Source organism: Oncorhynchus kisutch, linkage group LG6 (assembly GCF_002021735.2).
Source record: "Oncorhynchus kisutch isolate 150728-3 linkage group LG6, Okis_V2, whole genome shotgun sequence".
NCBI classification, from domain to species: Eukaryota; Metazoa; Chordata; class Actinopteri; order Salmoniformes; family Salmonidae; genus Oncorhynchus; species Oncorhynchus kisutch.
The window spans coordinates 32,547,675-32,564,609 of record NC_034179.2 but is presented as its reverse complement, the minus strand read 5'-3'; the positions used below and the strand labels follow the sequence as shown (position 1 = coordinate 32,564,609).

General features: G+C 39.6%; 1 protein-coding gene across 1 annotated transcript in view; it reads right to left on the bottom strand.

Annotated features, from left to right (window-relative positions):
* Nucleotides 1-9,025: 9,025 nt before the first annotated feature.
* The window catches only part of LOC109892122 (spectrin beta chain, non-erythrocytic 4), a 30,034-nt gene continuing 22,124 nt past the window's right edge, over nt 9,026-16,935 (bottom strand). Inside the window, exons 15-19 of the mRNA XM_020484544.2 lie at nt 16,820-16,883; nt 16,418-16,665; nt 15,978-16,148; nt 15,770-15,812; nt 9,026-15,408 (exon numbers count right to left, since the gene is read on the bottom strand). Coding sequence (XP_020340133.2) covers nt 15,094-15,408; nt 15,770-15,812; nt 15,978-16,148; nt 16,418-16,665; nt 16,820-16,883 — 841 coding nt within the window. The 3' untranslated portion in view covers nt 9,026-15,093. The remainder of the gene's footprint in view (nt 15,409-15,769; nt 15,813-15,977; nt 16,149-16,417; nt 16,666-16,819; nt 16,884-16,935) is intronic.

The following is a 16,935-nucleotide window of genomic DNA, read 5'->3' as shown; positions in this document are numbered from 1 at the left end:
AGGCGATTAAAATAATTGAGAAAACAAGTGTTGCTCTTGAAGATATGGTAGTGGATACACCACAGCCTGTAGTAAATGTTTGCTGCCAGACAGCAAACCTGTGTTAAAAAGGTGGATTTTGTTGTGTTCATTGCCACAGTTATAAACTGTTCAGCACAAGTCTAAAAGAAGTGGAAAAAAACTGGACATTATTCTGTCTGCGGCATAAACGTTTTTGGGACTCAAAGATTTTACATCTGAAGACTCGCAAGGGGTACTGGAGCCGGAAGACCCGCCCTCCCAGGTTCTCCTTGAACCTGTGTAGGGATCAGATTGGTTTTATTTTTTTTATTTTTTTTTACAGAAACGTTGTTTGATTTATTTAATTTATACATTTTTTGGTGGTTTTTTGGTAGTTCAGTTTTTTTGGGGAATCCTGTTTCCATCCCCAAAGTAGGTGGACATTAAATTGTGTGATTGCCAATATACCATAGATGTCACAGAATTCTAGGAGTGGTGGGTGTAGAGTCAGGCGCAGAGAGCAATACTTCCAATGGATGCGTTTATTTCGCTTGGTCTAGCCAACAATCAGGCAATGACCATAAATCAGGTATGTCTCCAAAAACCAGGAAATAACATACAACAAATTGCGTAGGAGAAAACAACTTCACCACTGACAGTAGGAATAAGACAGCACAAAAGCAGACGGGCACTGGAAGTTGAAATAGACCATTGATGAACCAAAAAAAAGCAACAGGTGAAAACAATCAATACAAAACCAACAGAAAAGAAAAAGGGATCGGTGGCAGCTAGTAGACCAGTGATTTTTGAGTGGCCTTATATTGTCCCCAGCACAAGGTGCACCTGTGTAATCAGCTTCTTGAAATGCCACACCTGTCAGGTGGATGGATTATCTTGGCAAAGGAGAAATGCTCACTAACAGGGATGGAAACAGATTTGTTCCCCAAATTTGAGAAAAATAAGCTTTGTGAGTTTGGAAAATTTCTGGGATCTTATTTCAGCTCATGAAACATGAACATGAGACCAACACTTTACATTTATTTTTGTTCAGTGTATATATAGCCTACACTTTCTCATTTGGAACTTCTAATGGGGTGGGATATTTGGATGGGTGTGGTTTCAGTGACAATGACCATAAAAGCAGATGATCACCGATTTGAAAGCTCCAACTCAGTTACATCTCCGACTGCCTAAACAAAAGCAATGATAAGCTATGTGTTTATCGGTTAACGTGGGTTACCGCTGAACCTGGCCTTAAAATGTGCAAAGTGGTACTGCTTAAGTGCTTAACAAAAGTTGCATGCATTTTTATCATCCACATCATCAATTATTCATGTTTCCACTTACGCCATGGGGTTGTGGGAGGTGGAATGTGCTATTTCTTCACATTCATGACTAAGCCCTTCTCCCCTGATTGCTCAGTTTGTCCGGGCGGCTAGCTCTAGGAAGAGTCTTGGTGGTCCCAAACTTCTTCCATTTAAAAATGATGGATGCCACTGTGGGACCTTATATAGACAGGTGTGTGCCTTTCCAAACCATGTCCAAACAATTTAATTTACCACAGGTGGACTCCAATGAAGTTGTAGAAACAGCTCAAAGATAATCAATGTACCTGAGCTCAATTTCGAGTCTAATAGCAAAGGGTCTGAATACTTATTTAAATAAGGTATTTCAGATTTTTTTTAGTACATTTTCCAAAATATCTAAACCTGTTTTTGCTTTGTCATTATGGGGTATTGTGTGTTTATTTTTATTTATTTTATTTCACCTTTATTTAACCAGGTAGGCAAGTTGAGAACAAGTTCTCATTTACAATTGCGACCTGGCCAAGATAAAGCAAAGCAGTTCGACACATACAACGACTCAGAGTTACACATGGAGTAAAACAAACATACAGTCAATAATACAGTAGAAACAAGTCTATATACGATGTGAGCAAATGAGGTGAGATAAGGGAGGTAAAGGCAAAAAAAAGGCCATGGTGGCAAAGTAAATACAATATAGCAAGTAAAACACTGGAATGGTAGATTTGCAGTGGAAGAATGTGCAAAGTAGAAATACAAATAATGGGGTGCAAAGGAGCAAAATAAAATGAATAAATAAATACATAAAATAAATACAGTAGGGAAAGAGGTAGTTGTTTGGGCTAAATTATAGGTGGGCTATGTACAGGTGCAGTAATTTGTGAGCTGTGTGTGTAGATTGATGAGGCTTTTTTACATTTAATCTACTTTAGAATAAGGCTGTAATGTAATGTAACAAAATATGAAAAAAGGGAAGAGGTCTGAATATTTTCAGAATGCACTGTATGTTTGATTATTGGTCCTCTCGAGGTTTCTCCCTTCTAGGGAGTTTTCCTTGCCACTGTGCTTCTGCTTGATATTTTGGGGTCCTGGCCAGGTTAGGTCCTACTAAAGCACTTGTGACAACTATTGGTGTAAAGGGTTTAATTGTGTAAATACCATCTTCCAATGAATCATCACTCATGGATTTTAAAACAATTTAACACTGTAGTAGCCCAACATAATTGTTCTATTCCTGTCTACTACTACTTTGAATTACATGTTTTTTGACACCTATAATTATCATGCTGGGAAGCAATGGTACCAATAAAGTATAATATCAATGGAGAGGCAACCACTTTTCCAGGATATCAACAAGGTCACTGTCTATCTTTTCCTCTGTGCCAAAACCACATGAAAACTTTGACAGAAGTTGAGACCTGAAAGGTAGGGCAATATATAGGAGGAAGAATAATGATAAGAAAAACATTTAAATGTTGTCCCTGATATACCAGCTTCCTGTTTTCAATTTGCTTAAATAAGTTCCTCAATCACAGAGCTTGTCCATTGTGGAGAACCACACTGTCACCACGCATACTTCATCACAAGAGATGGAAGACATTGTCAGAGCAGGAAATTCTGAAATCAATGTGAACCATGGAAACCTTTCCGAGGATACAAAGGATATACACATGAAGACTGCAGCAAATGATTCAGAGGAGGCAGAAAAAAACAGGTAAGAGAGCTTATCCAAATTGCATTGTACTCTGTTAAATGCAGAGTACAAATGTTAGGATGTTAGATTCAAACCAACATCCTAACATCCTGTCAGGCTAAATTCCTCTTCCATGGACAAATGGATGTATAACCTGTTATAATGTGTCATGATAAGGATGCGTTTTGTTTTTAGGGACCACACAAATTAGGTTACTACCTTGCTAGTTGTGCATTCAATGTCATTGTCAAGAAGTAGACAGGCGTTATTCAGTGCCTTCCTCTGCTGTTTCCTAATCATCCCAGGAGCTGAGAATACAGGGCCAGGGAGAAGAGTCTACAGACTGGTCACTGTGAGCTTTGGTCTGCTGTGCATTGTACAATTAACACTCAATGTCTCCCTGCACCTCTTCTGTGAGTGAAATTATTTCTGACAAAATAGCTTTTAAATATAGTTAGCAAAATCAGGAAAATGATACAAACTACAGTAATGACATGCTTGTAACTGGAGAATCTTAAACTGCATGTTTTTCAAAAGATAAAGGAGTTGTACATATCATGCTGAAAATAACAAACAGCTCATGAATCATAGGCTCTTTCTGCAATCTAAATCCTAGCTTCTCTTCTTAGAGCCAACTCTGCACTGATACACTGGTTACAGACCAGTTACTGAAGAGACTGACCAGCTACGGACCCTTTTCAATCTCACTTTAAAAGATAGAAACCAACTAGAGACCAGTTTCACTGCCATGTCTAACGAGAGAGACCAGGCACAGACCAGTTTCAATGACGTGACTAATGAGAGAGAGACCAGTTAATTAACGAGAGAGACCAGTTAATTAAAGCTATAGACCAGATGAAGACAAATTATGATACCATGACTAAAGTGAGAGATCAGTTTCAACTGTGTGCTAGGCGAGTTGTACTTTATCTGAAAAAGGAGAGCGAGAGTGTAAACAGTCATTGATTCACCATCTTGGAATCCTTAAACAACCATAATATTTATATATCTAAATGGATAATTCACTAATGTTTTTGTGTCAATATGGACACGAGTGCTACTTTTCTACTGCTCTATTATGCTGCTTTTCAACAGGGATGGTACGACGGGGATGGAGGTTTTTCGGCTCCAGTTGGTATTACATCTCTACTGAAACTAAATCCTGGGAGGAGAGTAGAAAGGACTGCAAGAGGAGAGGAGCAGACCTGGTGATCGTAAACAGCAAAGAGGAACAGGTGAGAGAAAGAAAGGAGGGAAACTAGTGTGGGACTGTTGATGCCAGTATGCCAATATATTTTTTTCTGCCAATATGCTAGGAATTTAACAATGGATTCCAAAAGATGAGGTACTGGATTGGTCTGTCTGACATAGAAATGGAATCGACCACGACATGGGTGGATGGCACACCACTGACCATAAGGTAAGAAAATTATTTACAGAATTGCACCAATTCAATTTGACAGAATTGGTGCAACATTGACAATCTGATGGTATTGTGTGCTTTTAGGTTTTTAGATGCTTGGAGAGCCTAATAACATGCATGGAACTGAGGACTGTATATAGCTGATGCACCCTGCTACCTTCAATGATCCCTTACAGAGCTAGAATGATGAAACATGCAGCAATTTGTTCTTCTGGATCTGTGAGACAGTAACATGTCTGTAGGCCTAACTCAAACACCAGAACGTGAAATGCATGTCAATTGCTTCGCCATAGATGAGAACTTTAGCATTATTTGCTAGGTAAATGGTCATTCATAGTATGCCTTCACAAAGTTAAATGAATGTTACTGAATGCTAACACAGTGTTACGTGTTACTCCCGCTCCCCCTCTCCGGCTCTTTATGTCGGCAGATTATTACGTTTGATTTGTTCCATGTTTTGTTTATTTATAAAACGATTCACTCTCTGTACTTGCTTCCCGACTCCCAGCGTACGAGTTACACACAGCAGATTACGGCCGGATACATTTATTAACAGTACAACATGCTAATACTTCTTTCACCTCTATCATGTAGACATTCCTTAAAATTGCCATTTAATGTTGAATGAACCATTATTACTTCATTTAATCTCTTACAGACTTTAACAAACTTTTCTGTAGTGCTCTCATGAACCATATTTACATATTTATTTATGTATATGAACACAGTGCCTTCAGAAAGTGTTAACATCCCTTTTTCCACATCCTGTTGTGTTACAGCCTGAATTTAAAACGTATTACATTTAGGTTTTTTGTACAAAAGAATAAAAAATGAAAAGCTCAAATGTCTTGAGTCAATAAGTATTCAACCCCTTTTATGGCTAAGCTAAAACATCCAGGAGTAAAATGTGGCTTGGATGACAGCTTTGCACACATTCTCTCACACAGCTTCTCCTGGAATGCTTTTCCAAAAGTCTTGAAGGTGTTCCCACATATGCTGAGCCCTTGTTGGCTGCTTTTCCTTCTCTCTGTGGTCCAACTCATCCCAAACCATCTCAATTGGGTTGAGGTTGGGTGATTGTGGAGGCCAGGTCATCTGATGCAGCACTCCATCACTCTCCTTCTTGGTCAAATAGCTGGAGGTGTGTTGGGTCATTGTCCTGTTGAAAAACAAATGATAGTCCCACTAAGCGCAAACCAGATGGGATGGCGTATATCTGCAGAATTCTGTGGTAGCCATGCTGGTTAAGTGTGCCTTGAATTCTAAATAAATCACAGACAGTGTCACCAAAAAAGCACCCCTACACCATCACACCTCCTCATCTATGCTTTATGGTGGGAACCACACATGCGGAGATCATCTTGACCTACTCTGCGTCTCACAAAGACACGGCGGTTGGAACCAAAAATCGCAAATTTGGACTCATCAGACCAAAGGACAGATTTCCACCAGTCTAATGTTCATTGTTCGTGTTTCTTGGCCCAAGCAAGTCTCTTCTTTTTATTGGTGTCCTTTAGTAGTGGTTTATTTGCAACAATTCGACCATGAAGGCCTGATTCACACAGTCTTCTTTGAACAGTTGATGTTGAGATGTGTCTGTCACTTGAACTCTGTGAAATATATATTTGTGCTGCATTTTCTGAGCCTGGTAATTCAAATGAACTTATCCTCTGCAGCAGAGGTAACTCTGGGTCTTCCTTTCCTGTAGCGGTCCTCATGAGAGCCAGTTTCATTATAACGCTTGATGGTTTTTGAGACTGCATTTTAAGAAACTTTCAAAGTTCTTGAAATGTTCTTTATTGACTGACCTTCATGTCTTTAAGTAATGATGGACTGTAATTTCTATTTGCTTATTTGAGCTCTTTTTGCCATAATATGGACTTGGGCTTTTACCAAATAAGGCTATCTTCTGTAAACCTCTCCTACTTTGTCACAACACAACTGATTGGCTCAAATACATTAAGAAGGAAATAAATTATACAAATGAACTTTTAACAAGGCACACCTGTTAATTGAACTGCATCCCAGGTGACTACCTCATGAAGCTGGTTGAGAGAATGCCAAGAGTATGCAAAGCTGTCATCAAGGCAAAGAGTGGCTACTTTGAAGAATCTCAAATATAACATATATTTTGATTTGTTTAACACTTTTTTGATTACTCCAGTTGCCGGAGAGGAAGGAAACCACTCAGGGATTTCAACATGAGGCCAATGGTGACTTTAATACAGTTACAGAGTTTCATGGCTCTGTTGGGAGAAAACTGAGGATGGATCAACAACATTGTAGTTACCAGTGATGTAGGAGTCTTGTATCGAGACCACATTTTGAGTGTCTCGGTCTTGTGTCGGATACAGTTGTATTCGGTCTTGACTTGGTCTCGGACAGTGAGGACACGTAATTTCTTCCAGAGACCAGCCGAGATCAGCGGAGTAAAACACTCATTATTATCAGGTATGTAGGAAAGGCGTTTCAACTTATGATATCTACAAGTAAATGCTAACTAAGGCAACAATGGGTAGGCAAACCAGGTATTGAAAAAGTTTAGTCCGAAGTCTTGGTTAGTTATTTGTGATGGATAATTCAGTCATCATGCCCCATTTGCCCACCCTCTGAGGAGCCAGGCCCACCCAAACAGATTGAGCAAAAACAAAAAAAGAATACATTATTATTACAAAAATACTCCTCAGCACCTCCCACCCCCCAAAAATATATTTTTGCAGATTTTTCCCAGGTCTCCAAAATGGTCTCCTGATGTAGTTTAAGCATTGTTGTGGACTTAGAACATGCCATTTTTATTGTTTTTCTATAAAACAAAAAGTTTAATTTTGAGAATGCAAATCTGAAAAATATATAGGAAAAATTAAAATAACAGAAAAACATAGGAATTTTCACACAGGGTGCCTTTCCTTCGTTGTGCAGGCTGTTAGGGAAAATGTTTGCCAAATCAGAGTATACACACCTCTCCAAGCACCACTACACAGGGCTGATGGAAAGACAGCAGCCACACACAGCATGATGTTAAAGATAAGCAGACCATTCACTCTGACATAATAAGCCAGTAGGTTCCAATCATAAGAATGCAAAAACACAACCATTAGGCGAATTATTTCCTTATCGAAATATACAATAATTACTTCCCATTGCAGAAAATATTTCATGTTTAGCACAAAGTAACCTGTGACCTAAAGTTTAAATGCATCAATGTTTCACACACAAGTTATTTTCAAAGAGATGGCTATCAGCGAGCTCCAATAAAATAAAAAAAACAGTTCCACTCACCAGATGATGATCATTTATACTTAACTTATTGTTGAAAGTTATTCTTGAAAAGGGAGAAGTTAACAAATTAGCAACAACATCCTCTTCGATAACACCTGCTGCTGCCGCTGCAAACTGACTTTCAGCAAAAGATAGCTAGCTAGACCATGGGAAATCTACTGCTCCTGTGACCTGTTGGCCTTTGAGAAGGCTGAAGTTTCCATATTCTTCGTAAAAACGGTCAAAATGTGATTGGTTGATTCCACTGTCACTCCAAAATGTGGACCTAATACAGTTACATTTCAAATTTAATTGAACCTTTATTTAACTAAGCAAGTCAGTTAAGAACAAATTCTTATTTACAATGACGGCCTACCAAAAGGCAAAAGGCCTCCTGCGGGGATGAGGGCTGGGATTAAACCGATTTAAAAAATATATAAATATAGGAGAAAACACACATCACGACGAGACAACACAACACTACATAAAGAGAGTAGATGGCAGATGCCTTCTATCTAGCTTCTGATGGACTAGCCAATGGCTGATTTAGCTAGCTAGATTTATCGCCCAAGAGACCACCAAACAAAACTCAGTGTTAACCCTTTCCTTTCCAACAAAATTGGCTCTATTTTCCTTCAGCATGCGTATATATGTACATTTATGTACATCATTGGTCACACCTCATTGTCAAGTAGAAAGTCTTAATAAACCATTTGCTGTTTCATACCATGCCATTTGCAGATTTGAAATAGATCCATATATCCTTTTCAGGGTAGCCCAGTGGTTAGAGCGTTGGACTAGTAACCGGAAGGTTGCAAGTTCAAACCCCCGAGCTGACAAGGTACAAATCTGTCTTTCTGCCCCTGAACAGGCAGTTAACCCACTGTTCCTAGGCCGTCATTGAAAATAAGAATTTGTTCTTAACTGACTTGCCTAGTTAAATAAAGGTAAAATTAAATTAAAATACATTTCAGTTCACAGATTGGTAGTCTCCTTCACTGCCTGTGTGTCTGAAGCCTGTGGTTATGTCTAAAACAGCATCATTTACAGAGATGCAGTGACAACGTACAGAAAGAAATCTGCAGGTTGGTGAAGCAGAAAGACCAACATAGACCTACAGTATAGCAGTAAATAATGATACAGTATCATCATATAGAAGCCATATAGAATTGGTCTGCTCATATTACTGCAAATGGACCAATGATCAAAGCCAATAATTAGATTTGAGGTTAACACAACACAATACAGATGAAGTTCTTGCACATTGTGTCATAAAACATATGATTTTCATGTAAATGAGTGCCATTCAAGCAATAATAATAAGTCATAAAAATGACAGTGCCAAGATTAAGGGATGAACAGAGTTTATGAGACAATATGTTTCATATTTCAACAGACAGATATTGGCAGATGTTACTCCAGTCTATTTAATAAACAAATCAGAATTAAAATGTACATTCTTAAAATACTTACATTGAGTTGTGCAGACTTTGTGCAATACTGTATACATGTATATTTCTTATAGACCCTGCGTCACCACTAGCATTTTACACTGTGCAATGGGGCAGTGCTTTAGTGCAAAACAAAAGTTGCATGACATTTCTTCTTCCACATCATCAATTATTCATGTTTCCACTTGCACATCTTGAAAACTGCGGGTAGCACTGCTGCGTTTCAGCCTTTCACTGATCTGCTATTAGAGGGCTAAAACATTTTTATTTTGTACCAAGCAAAGATTTCAAGCTTAATGATCTGAAGCGTTATTAACTCTAAACAGAAACCTTTTTTTTTTTTAAAGACCAGCCCTTCAGTTGACATCCATCACTGACTTAATCACTTAGGTTATCAGAGCTATGTGGTTATGTTACTATCCCCAGATGGCATTATGAATACTACAAGGTGTGGAAGACACTGACAGCATTTTTCTTCTTACAAAAAATAAATCAAATGACTTAGTTAAATACAGGGAATACTTTAGTTGAAAGTGTACGCATAACTGTGTCATTATGCCTATATAAGTGCATCATCATGACACATGACATTTTGCTCCATGTGTTAAATGCACAAAGGCATTAAAGAAGTGGAGATTGGAGCATGGAGCTCATAGCTGGTCATATGGTTTAAGTCCATGAATTCTAATAAATGTTTTCCTATGCTAATTGGTGATTATGGCATGAGGTATTATAATGACAGTATGTATACCCCCTCAAAATCATGATAATGGACCTTTATGAAAGCTTATCTCAAAAATTGTACTCTCTTTTGTTTATTTATTTATACTGAGTTTAATCCCTTACACAGGAATCTCTTAACTTTCTCTAGTCAATCAAGTAAATTGACTTGATTTTTATACACTGTGAATGGCTGCAACGTCAGGAATTTCTTAATCACTCCCACCACTATATAGAATGCATCATGTGTCTAGTGATCTGTGGAGGATGGTTGATGTTGACTTTTAGAAAAAATCTTGGCTTAACACCTCTGTGTCAAGCATACATCAATGTTCATGTCAATTTTGCATCAGCAAGTAAGGAGGTTTACATAGAGAAAATGTCATAGCAGCAAAGTATAGGTATCATTAAGGTACACTGTATCTGAGACAAGAAAAACACAAAAACACAAAATCACAAAAACACTTCTCACCAGCAATGAGGTCAAGAGCTTTGTTTCTGTGGGTTTAGTAGGTTTTGTAGTATTTTTGTTTGTTTGGTAGGTACTGTAGTATCATTAACCTGTTTTATTCATGAAGTGACAGGATTTCTCATTGTCTAACGTCAGATCGTGTCACTCCAAACGCAACGCTCATCAGTGCAGGCGGAATCGATGGGGATGGGGATTTGGGGATTTCTCTGATAAGAATGGAGATGGAGAAACCATAGAATTGGAATGAATAGAATTACATCCATATAATTATCGTTATAATTATATTGGAGGAACTATACATCATGTGCAAAGTAGAGCCTCTCTTTCCTTCCACAGAGGAGAATAAAAGAAACAGCTACTAGTGTTTAACTAACCAATAAAGATTGCAATGAAAGGCTCAATTCCGGAGGAGTAGGTTACACTAAAAACAACTGGCTATAGGCCTACAAATAGATGACAATTTTAGGTACCATTAGTTTTTAAAGTCTGTAATATAGAAGGGTGTGGTACCTATAATAACCACCTACAATAGACAGTTTGTTGTTATACTGTAATTGACAGTTTCGCAAAAGTTTCTTTCCCATGTTGTGATAGAGGACATAACACATATATTGTGACATTTTCAAGTGTTACCAATAAGTTAACTGCGTCTAATCAACAAGCTGCAGTTAGAGTCCTGACTGTTGTGTGTGTCATAACACTTTAATGCCAAAGGCAATAAGTGCCAGTATTTGCATCCTGAGTCAAATGGAACAGTCTGTATTGTGTCTTTTGTTAAATTAATTCATTTTCAAAATACTGGTTTCCATTGTTTTGGGGATAAGGCTTGATAAGGTTGTACTTTTTATATTTGGTTTATATATTTGGTTATAACTAATACTACATTACACACAAACCAGTTTCAACAGTAATGTTTTATATATTTGGTTATAACTAATACTACATTACACACAAACCAGTTTCAGCAGTAATGTTTTATATATTTGGTTATAACTAATACTACATTACACACAAACCAGTTTCAGCAGTAATGTTTGATTTGGCAGGTCCATGATATGGGGCATTTTGGGAATCAGATAGAACATATCTGTAAAAAGTGGCCCATTTGAAACTTGGAAGTTCAGAGTGACATAAAAAATAAACACAGTCGACCAAATGTCAAACTATGCTGGCTGTTGAAGTTTATGAGTTGTACAGTACTAACTAACCTTACATTTTCTTTGTGTTTATGAATGTTCTTGTCAATATGTTTATAATTAATCATCCAATATGACCGAGGCTTAAGCAAAAAAAAAATTGTGGGATGTATGGTTGTATTTAGCATTGAAGTCACAGCCCAAGAGTCACAGCTAAAACGTGTGTAGCCTGGATACCAGACTGATCAGCTCCAGAGTTAACAAATAAACTACAGTAGCATTTAGTCTACCAAGTTCTTTGTTATCATTCAAGCCATTTAACCCGTTCAAGTAAATGGTCTGTAGACCTATCCCTCGCAACAGGACTGTTCTTATAATATTTCACTTGCCTGACTGGATTCAGCTACTAATAGAAAAAACTGTCTGTATCAAGTCCGTATGATCAGTTCATTGAAATACGCACATTTATAAATACACAACAAATGTACCTGTCCAGCACTCTTTTCCCTTGTAAAGTGTAAAATGTAACTAGATATCGGTGTATATATCCTTTGAAAGATGACTCCTAATCTGCATATTTTCATTTAAATGGAATAAACAGTAATATCGTAATTGACTGATGAGTTTTCCCCATTTCATTTGTGTGGAGTTAAGAGAAATGTTTTAACCTTAACCCACTTCAGTACATAGAACTCCGTTAATTAGAGTATAGAATTTATTGGTAAACATTCAAAGATACACTACATGTCCAAAAGTATGTGGACACTGGACACCCCTTGATAATTAGGGGATCCGGCTATTTCAGCAACACCTGTTGCTGACAGGTGTATAAAATCCAGCACACAGCTATGCAATCTCCATAGACAAACATTGGCAGTAGAATGGCCCATGCTGAAGAGCTCAGTGACTTTCAAGGTGGCACCATCATAGGATGCCACCTTTGCAACAAGTCAGTTTGTCTAATTTTTGCCCTGCTAGAGCTGCCCCGGTAAACTGTGAGGGCTGTTATTGTGAATTGGAAACGTCTAGGAGCAACAATGGCTCAGCCGCGAAGTGGTAGGCTACACAAGCTAACAGAATGGGACTGTCGAATGCTGAAGCGCGTAGTGCGTAAAAATCGTCTGTCTGTTACCGAGTTCCAAACTGCCTCTGGATGCAGTCAGCACAATAACTTCATTAAATGAAATAACTTCATTAAGCTTCATTAAATGGGTTTCCATGGCGGAGGAGTCGCACACAAGTCTAAGATCACCATGCGCAATACAAAGCGTCGGCTGGAGTGGTGTAAAGTTCGCCATTGGACTCGCTTCACCATCTGGCAGTCCGACGTACAAATTGGGGTTTGGCGGATGTCAGGAGAACGCTACCTGCCCCAATGCATATTGCCAACTGTAAAGTTTGGTGGAGGAAGAATAATGGTCTGGGGCTGTTTTTCACGGTTCATGCTAGGCCCTTTCGTTCTAGTGAAGGGAAATCTTAACGCTACAGCATACAATGACATTGTAGACAAGTCTGGGCTTCCAACTTTGTGGCAATAGTTTGGGGAAGGCCCTTTCCTGTTTCAGCATGATAATGCCCCCGTGCACAAAACAAGGTCCATACAGAAATGGTTTGTTAAGATCATTGTGGAAGAACATGACTGGCCTGCACAGAGAGAGCCCTGACCTCAACCCCATCGAACACCTTTGGGATGAGTTGGAAAGCTGACTGCGAGCCAGGCCTCACAAATGCTCTTGTGGCTGAATAGATGTAAGTAACCTCTGCAATCTACTGAAAAGCCTTCTCAGAAGCGTGGAGGCTGTTATAGCAGCAAAAAGGGGACCAACTTCGTATTAATGCCCATGATTTTGGAATGAGATGTTCAACGAGCAGTTTTATTTATTTAACCTTTTATTTAACTTGGCAAGTCAGTCAAGAACAAATTCTTATTTATAATGATGGCCTACCCCAGCCAAACCCTAACCCGGACAACGCTGGACCAATTGTGCGCCGCTCTATGGGACTCCCAATCACTGCCAGTTGTAATACAGCCTGGAATTGAGCCAGGGTCTGTAGTGACACCTCTAGCACTGAGATGCAGTGCCTTAGACCACTGCACCACTCAGGAGCCTTTGTCCACATACCTTTGGCCATGTAGCTTATGTACAATTTCATGACTATTGGTTTCAACTCAGAGTGAAAGAAAACAGGGAGGGAGAAGTAGTTAATAAAATACTCTGAGGTTCATCTAATATTGATGTTACTATTGTATTTTCACTAGTGCAACAATTACAATCCTTATGAAATATATTGCAGTAATACAATAATAACAGCAATGAAGTTATACTGCTTCTTGTCTCAGATCAAATAGAATTTGAAAGAAGCATGAAGGATGTCTGACTTGGGCTTGTAATGTGGGGAACTTTCTCTGCTCTGTCATTAAAACATATCTTCCTATCACCATACTTCATGTGGGGAGAGTTTAAGATCCCCGAAGAGAAGCCTTTAGAACGTTCTTCAGGATTCCAGAATTATACCATGATGTTAGCATTATACACAGTACTTTCCTTTAGATTAAATTATTGCACAGCCAAATTCATTTCAGAACTGGTTAACTTCAAGACCATGAAGAACATTACTTTTCATTAAAGTAAAAGGTGCACTATACAATGTCATGCCATGGATGGTTAGATTTAATAAGTGAGATGTAGACACAGGCCTGGCACTACAAGTGGGTTAAGTTTGGCATTGCCTCCTCAAATAGACTCTTGGGGGTGATTGAGTTTTGCTTACGTCGGCAACCCTAGTTCACCTTTATTCCTGGCATGCCCTGGGCCTGTGCACGATTAATCCAAATGTTCAGAAGAGAAACACGTGTGTTGATCAATTCCATTATTAACACACATAGGTAATACCAGCATTCCATCATGACAGCATGACTCAGATATAGAGATGAGGTGAGTTTGAAATGTCAATATGCTGAGTATACACAGATGTGTTGAAAGTGTTTAAGGTGCTGCTGACCTGCTGGAAACAAGCTGATGATGAATGTGACCAATCATATAATTAACAATAAGTAACTGTTTCTTGTCTCCTTTCCCTCTCTCTCAAACATAGAGAAGAAATAAAAAAGTATATTGCTTCAGAAAAAAAGCGTTTTCAAAATATTGTGAGACATTTCATTCACCATTGCTTGGGTTTTTCTAGAGCATTACATAGTCAGTCATAGGTATATTATATATATATATATACTGAGAGATGCTGTGAATCCAAGAGATAAATTATCAATGAGTTGTGACTGTGACGAATGCCTGTGACCACACGGTGGCGCTGGTTCATCTCCACCATCCTCCAACCTACCAGCAAGGGCCAAAATGCAATACAAGCATTGATGTATTTTGCCTGGGATAGGGGCTGAAAGATCAGTCTGTCACAGTTAACATTAGGTAGTCCAAGGACACAAGCCTCAGGATGTCACAGGGAGAGAGAGAGACAGAGAGATATAGAGAGAGAGAGAGAAAGAGAGAGAAGATATGCACAAAAATGCACACACTCTCCCTCCGTCTCGCCTGCTCACCACCGTCTGGTGTCTTAGGGTAATGTTAGGATGGAGTGGGCAGATGGTTGGATGCAGTCCACTCCTCCACTTAGTGGGGATCATTTGCTCTTCCCTGACGTGCTGGAGCCTCCTGCCCCTCCCTCTGCCATCTCACCCCTCTCCGACGTGTCTGCCTTCTCGGAGCCCTCGCCTGTCTTCTCGGACCCCTCTCCCTTCTCAGACCTCTCTTCCTCCTCCACCTCTCCTCCCATCTCAGATCTCTCTGACCTGGCATCTGCGTCACCCTCTGACTTCTCTTTCCTCTCTGAGCGGTCGGGATCTGTGGACGAGGTCGTGGGTTTGTCCCACTTGGCGATCTCCTCGTGTTCAGTTATACTGGTGGTGATGTTAGTGACCCATGCCTTCAGGTCCTCCTGCAACAGTGCACCCAGAGACATGGGAATGTTAGGGATTCTACAAAACCAAGAAGCAAGACTAGTAATTGTATCAATAAATCAATCAAAATAAGTTTATTTTATAAAGTCCTTTCTACATCAGCAGAGTTCACAAAGTGCTTTACAGCTAACCGGTCTAAACCCCAAAGAGCAAGCAAAGCAGAAGCGAAAGCATAGTGGCCATGAAACACTCCCTAGAAGGAAGGAACCTACTGTAGGAAGAAACTTAGAGAGGAGTTCTGCACAGAGAGGTGGCCTATCTAGCTCTCTAATAGGAGTAAATCATTGATGTTAAGACATTAGATGAAACATGTTCATTTTCCATCACAGGCATTCTCACCTCATCCTTTGCATGGAAAATATAGTCATTGCCATCATTTTTCCTGTTGGAGAAGAAAGGAGAGAGTCATTGTTATGGAATTACCAAGAGTCTATTCTCTAGTCAGGGATTTTAAAGGCACTCAAAAGTTTTGAGGTGAACAAAATAATAATATGCTATAATAAGGAGTAAGTTGGAGTAAAAAAATATCCTCTTCATCAAGCCATACTTGATAACGAAGACATTTTTCTTCTTCTTGTATCCCATGGTGCTATCACATATACAGACGCTCAGGTCGAGTGGGGTTTCTTCATTGTAAGGTGTGGTGATGCTCTTGGCGTCCTTGTAGAAAATGATCTCTCCTTTTGACAACACGCAATACAAGTTCACCCACGACTTACTGCAAAACAAGAACAGCTTATTGTGCAACATATGCGTGTTTCTCCTTTTTCCCAAAGTTAATTCATAGAGTATGGCAATAGAGTACTGTATATATTCTTTAGTGATCTACAGTAACCGTTTAATTCTGTGCGGTGTGTGGTGGGGTGTGTTGTGTGGTGTTTGGTGGGGTGTGCATTATGGTGTGTTATGTGTGTGGTGTGTAGTAGGGTGGGTGTGGTAAAGTGTGTGGTGTGGTATGTGGTGTGTGTGAGTCAGTGGAAAGCCCACCTGCTGGGACTCTTTTGCTGGCCCTCAAAGTCGTGTTTGCGGTACAGGAAGCCTTCGTTATGGGCAGTGTGTGAGGGCGGCAAGAGTTGCGCCGGACTCTGGGCTGGAGCCGAGCGAGAGCGTCGCTTCTCCTCAAGCTCTTTGGGGCGGGGTCTCCTGCGGGGTTTGGGGCGGTCTCGGGCACGCGGGCGCTCGTAGGTCACGGGTGCTGAGAGGCTGCTGGTGGGGCGGTACGTCTCCCCTCTGGCCTGGAACAGACAGGAGAGAGGTGTGTCATTCAGAAATCCGGCCTGTGTGGCTTAACAAACTGTATCTTCACTATACAAAAACTAAATATAAAATGTGCACCAGATAAATGTACCAAAATAGGAAATACTGTTAAATCCATGTGAAATAACTTACTTGTGCTGCCTCTCTCTCCTGGGCCTGCTCCACAATCTCAGCCATTGTGGTGGCTCTCTTCTCTCTGCAATGAGACAGTTTCTGCCATGAGTCACCCAAACAGGGAATATAATCAA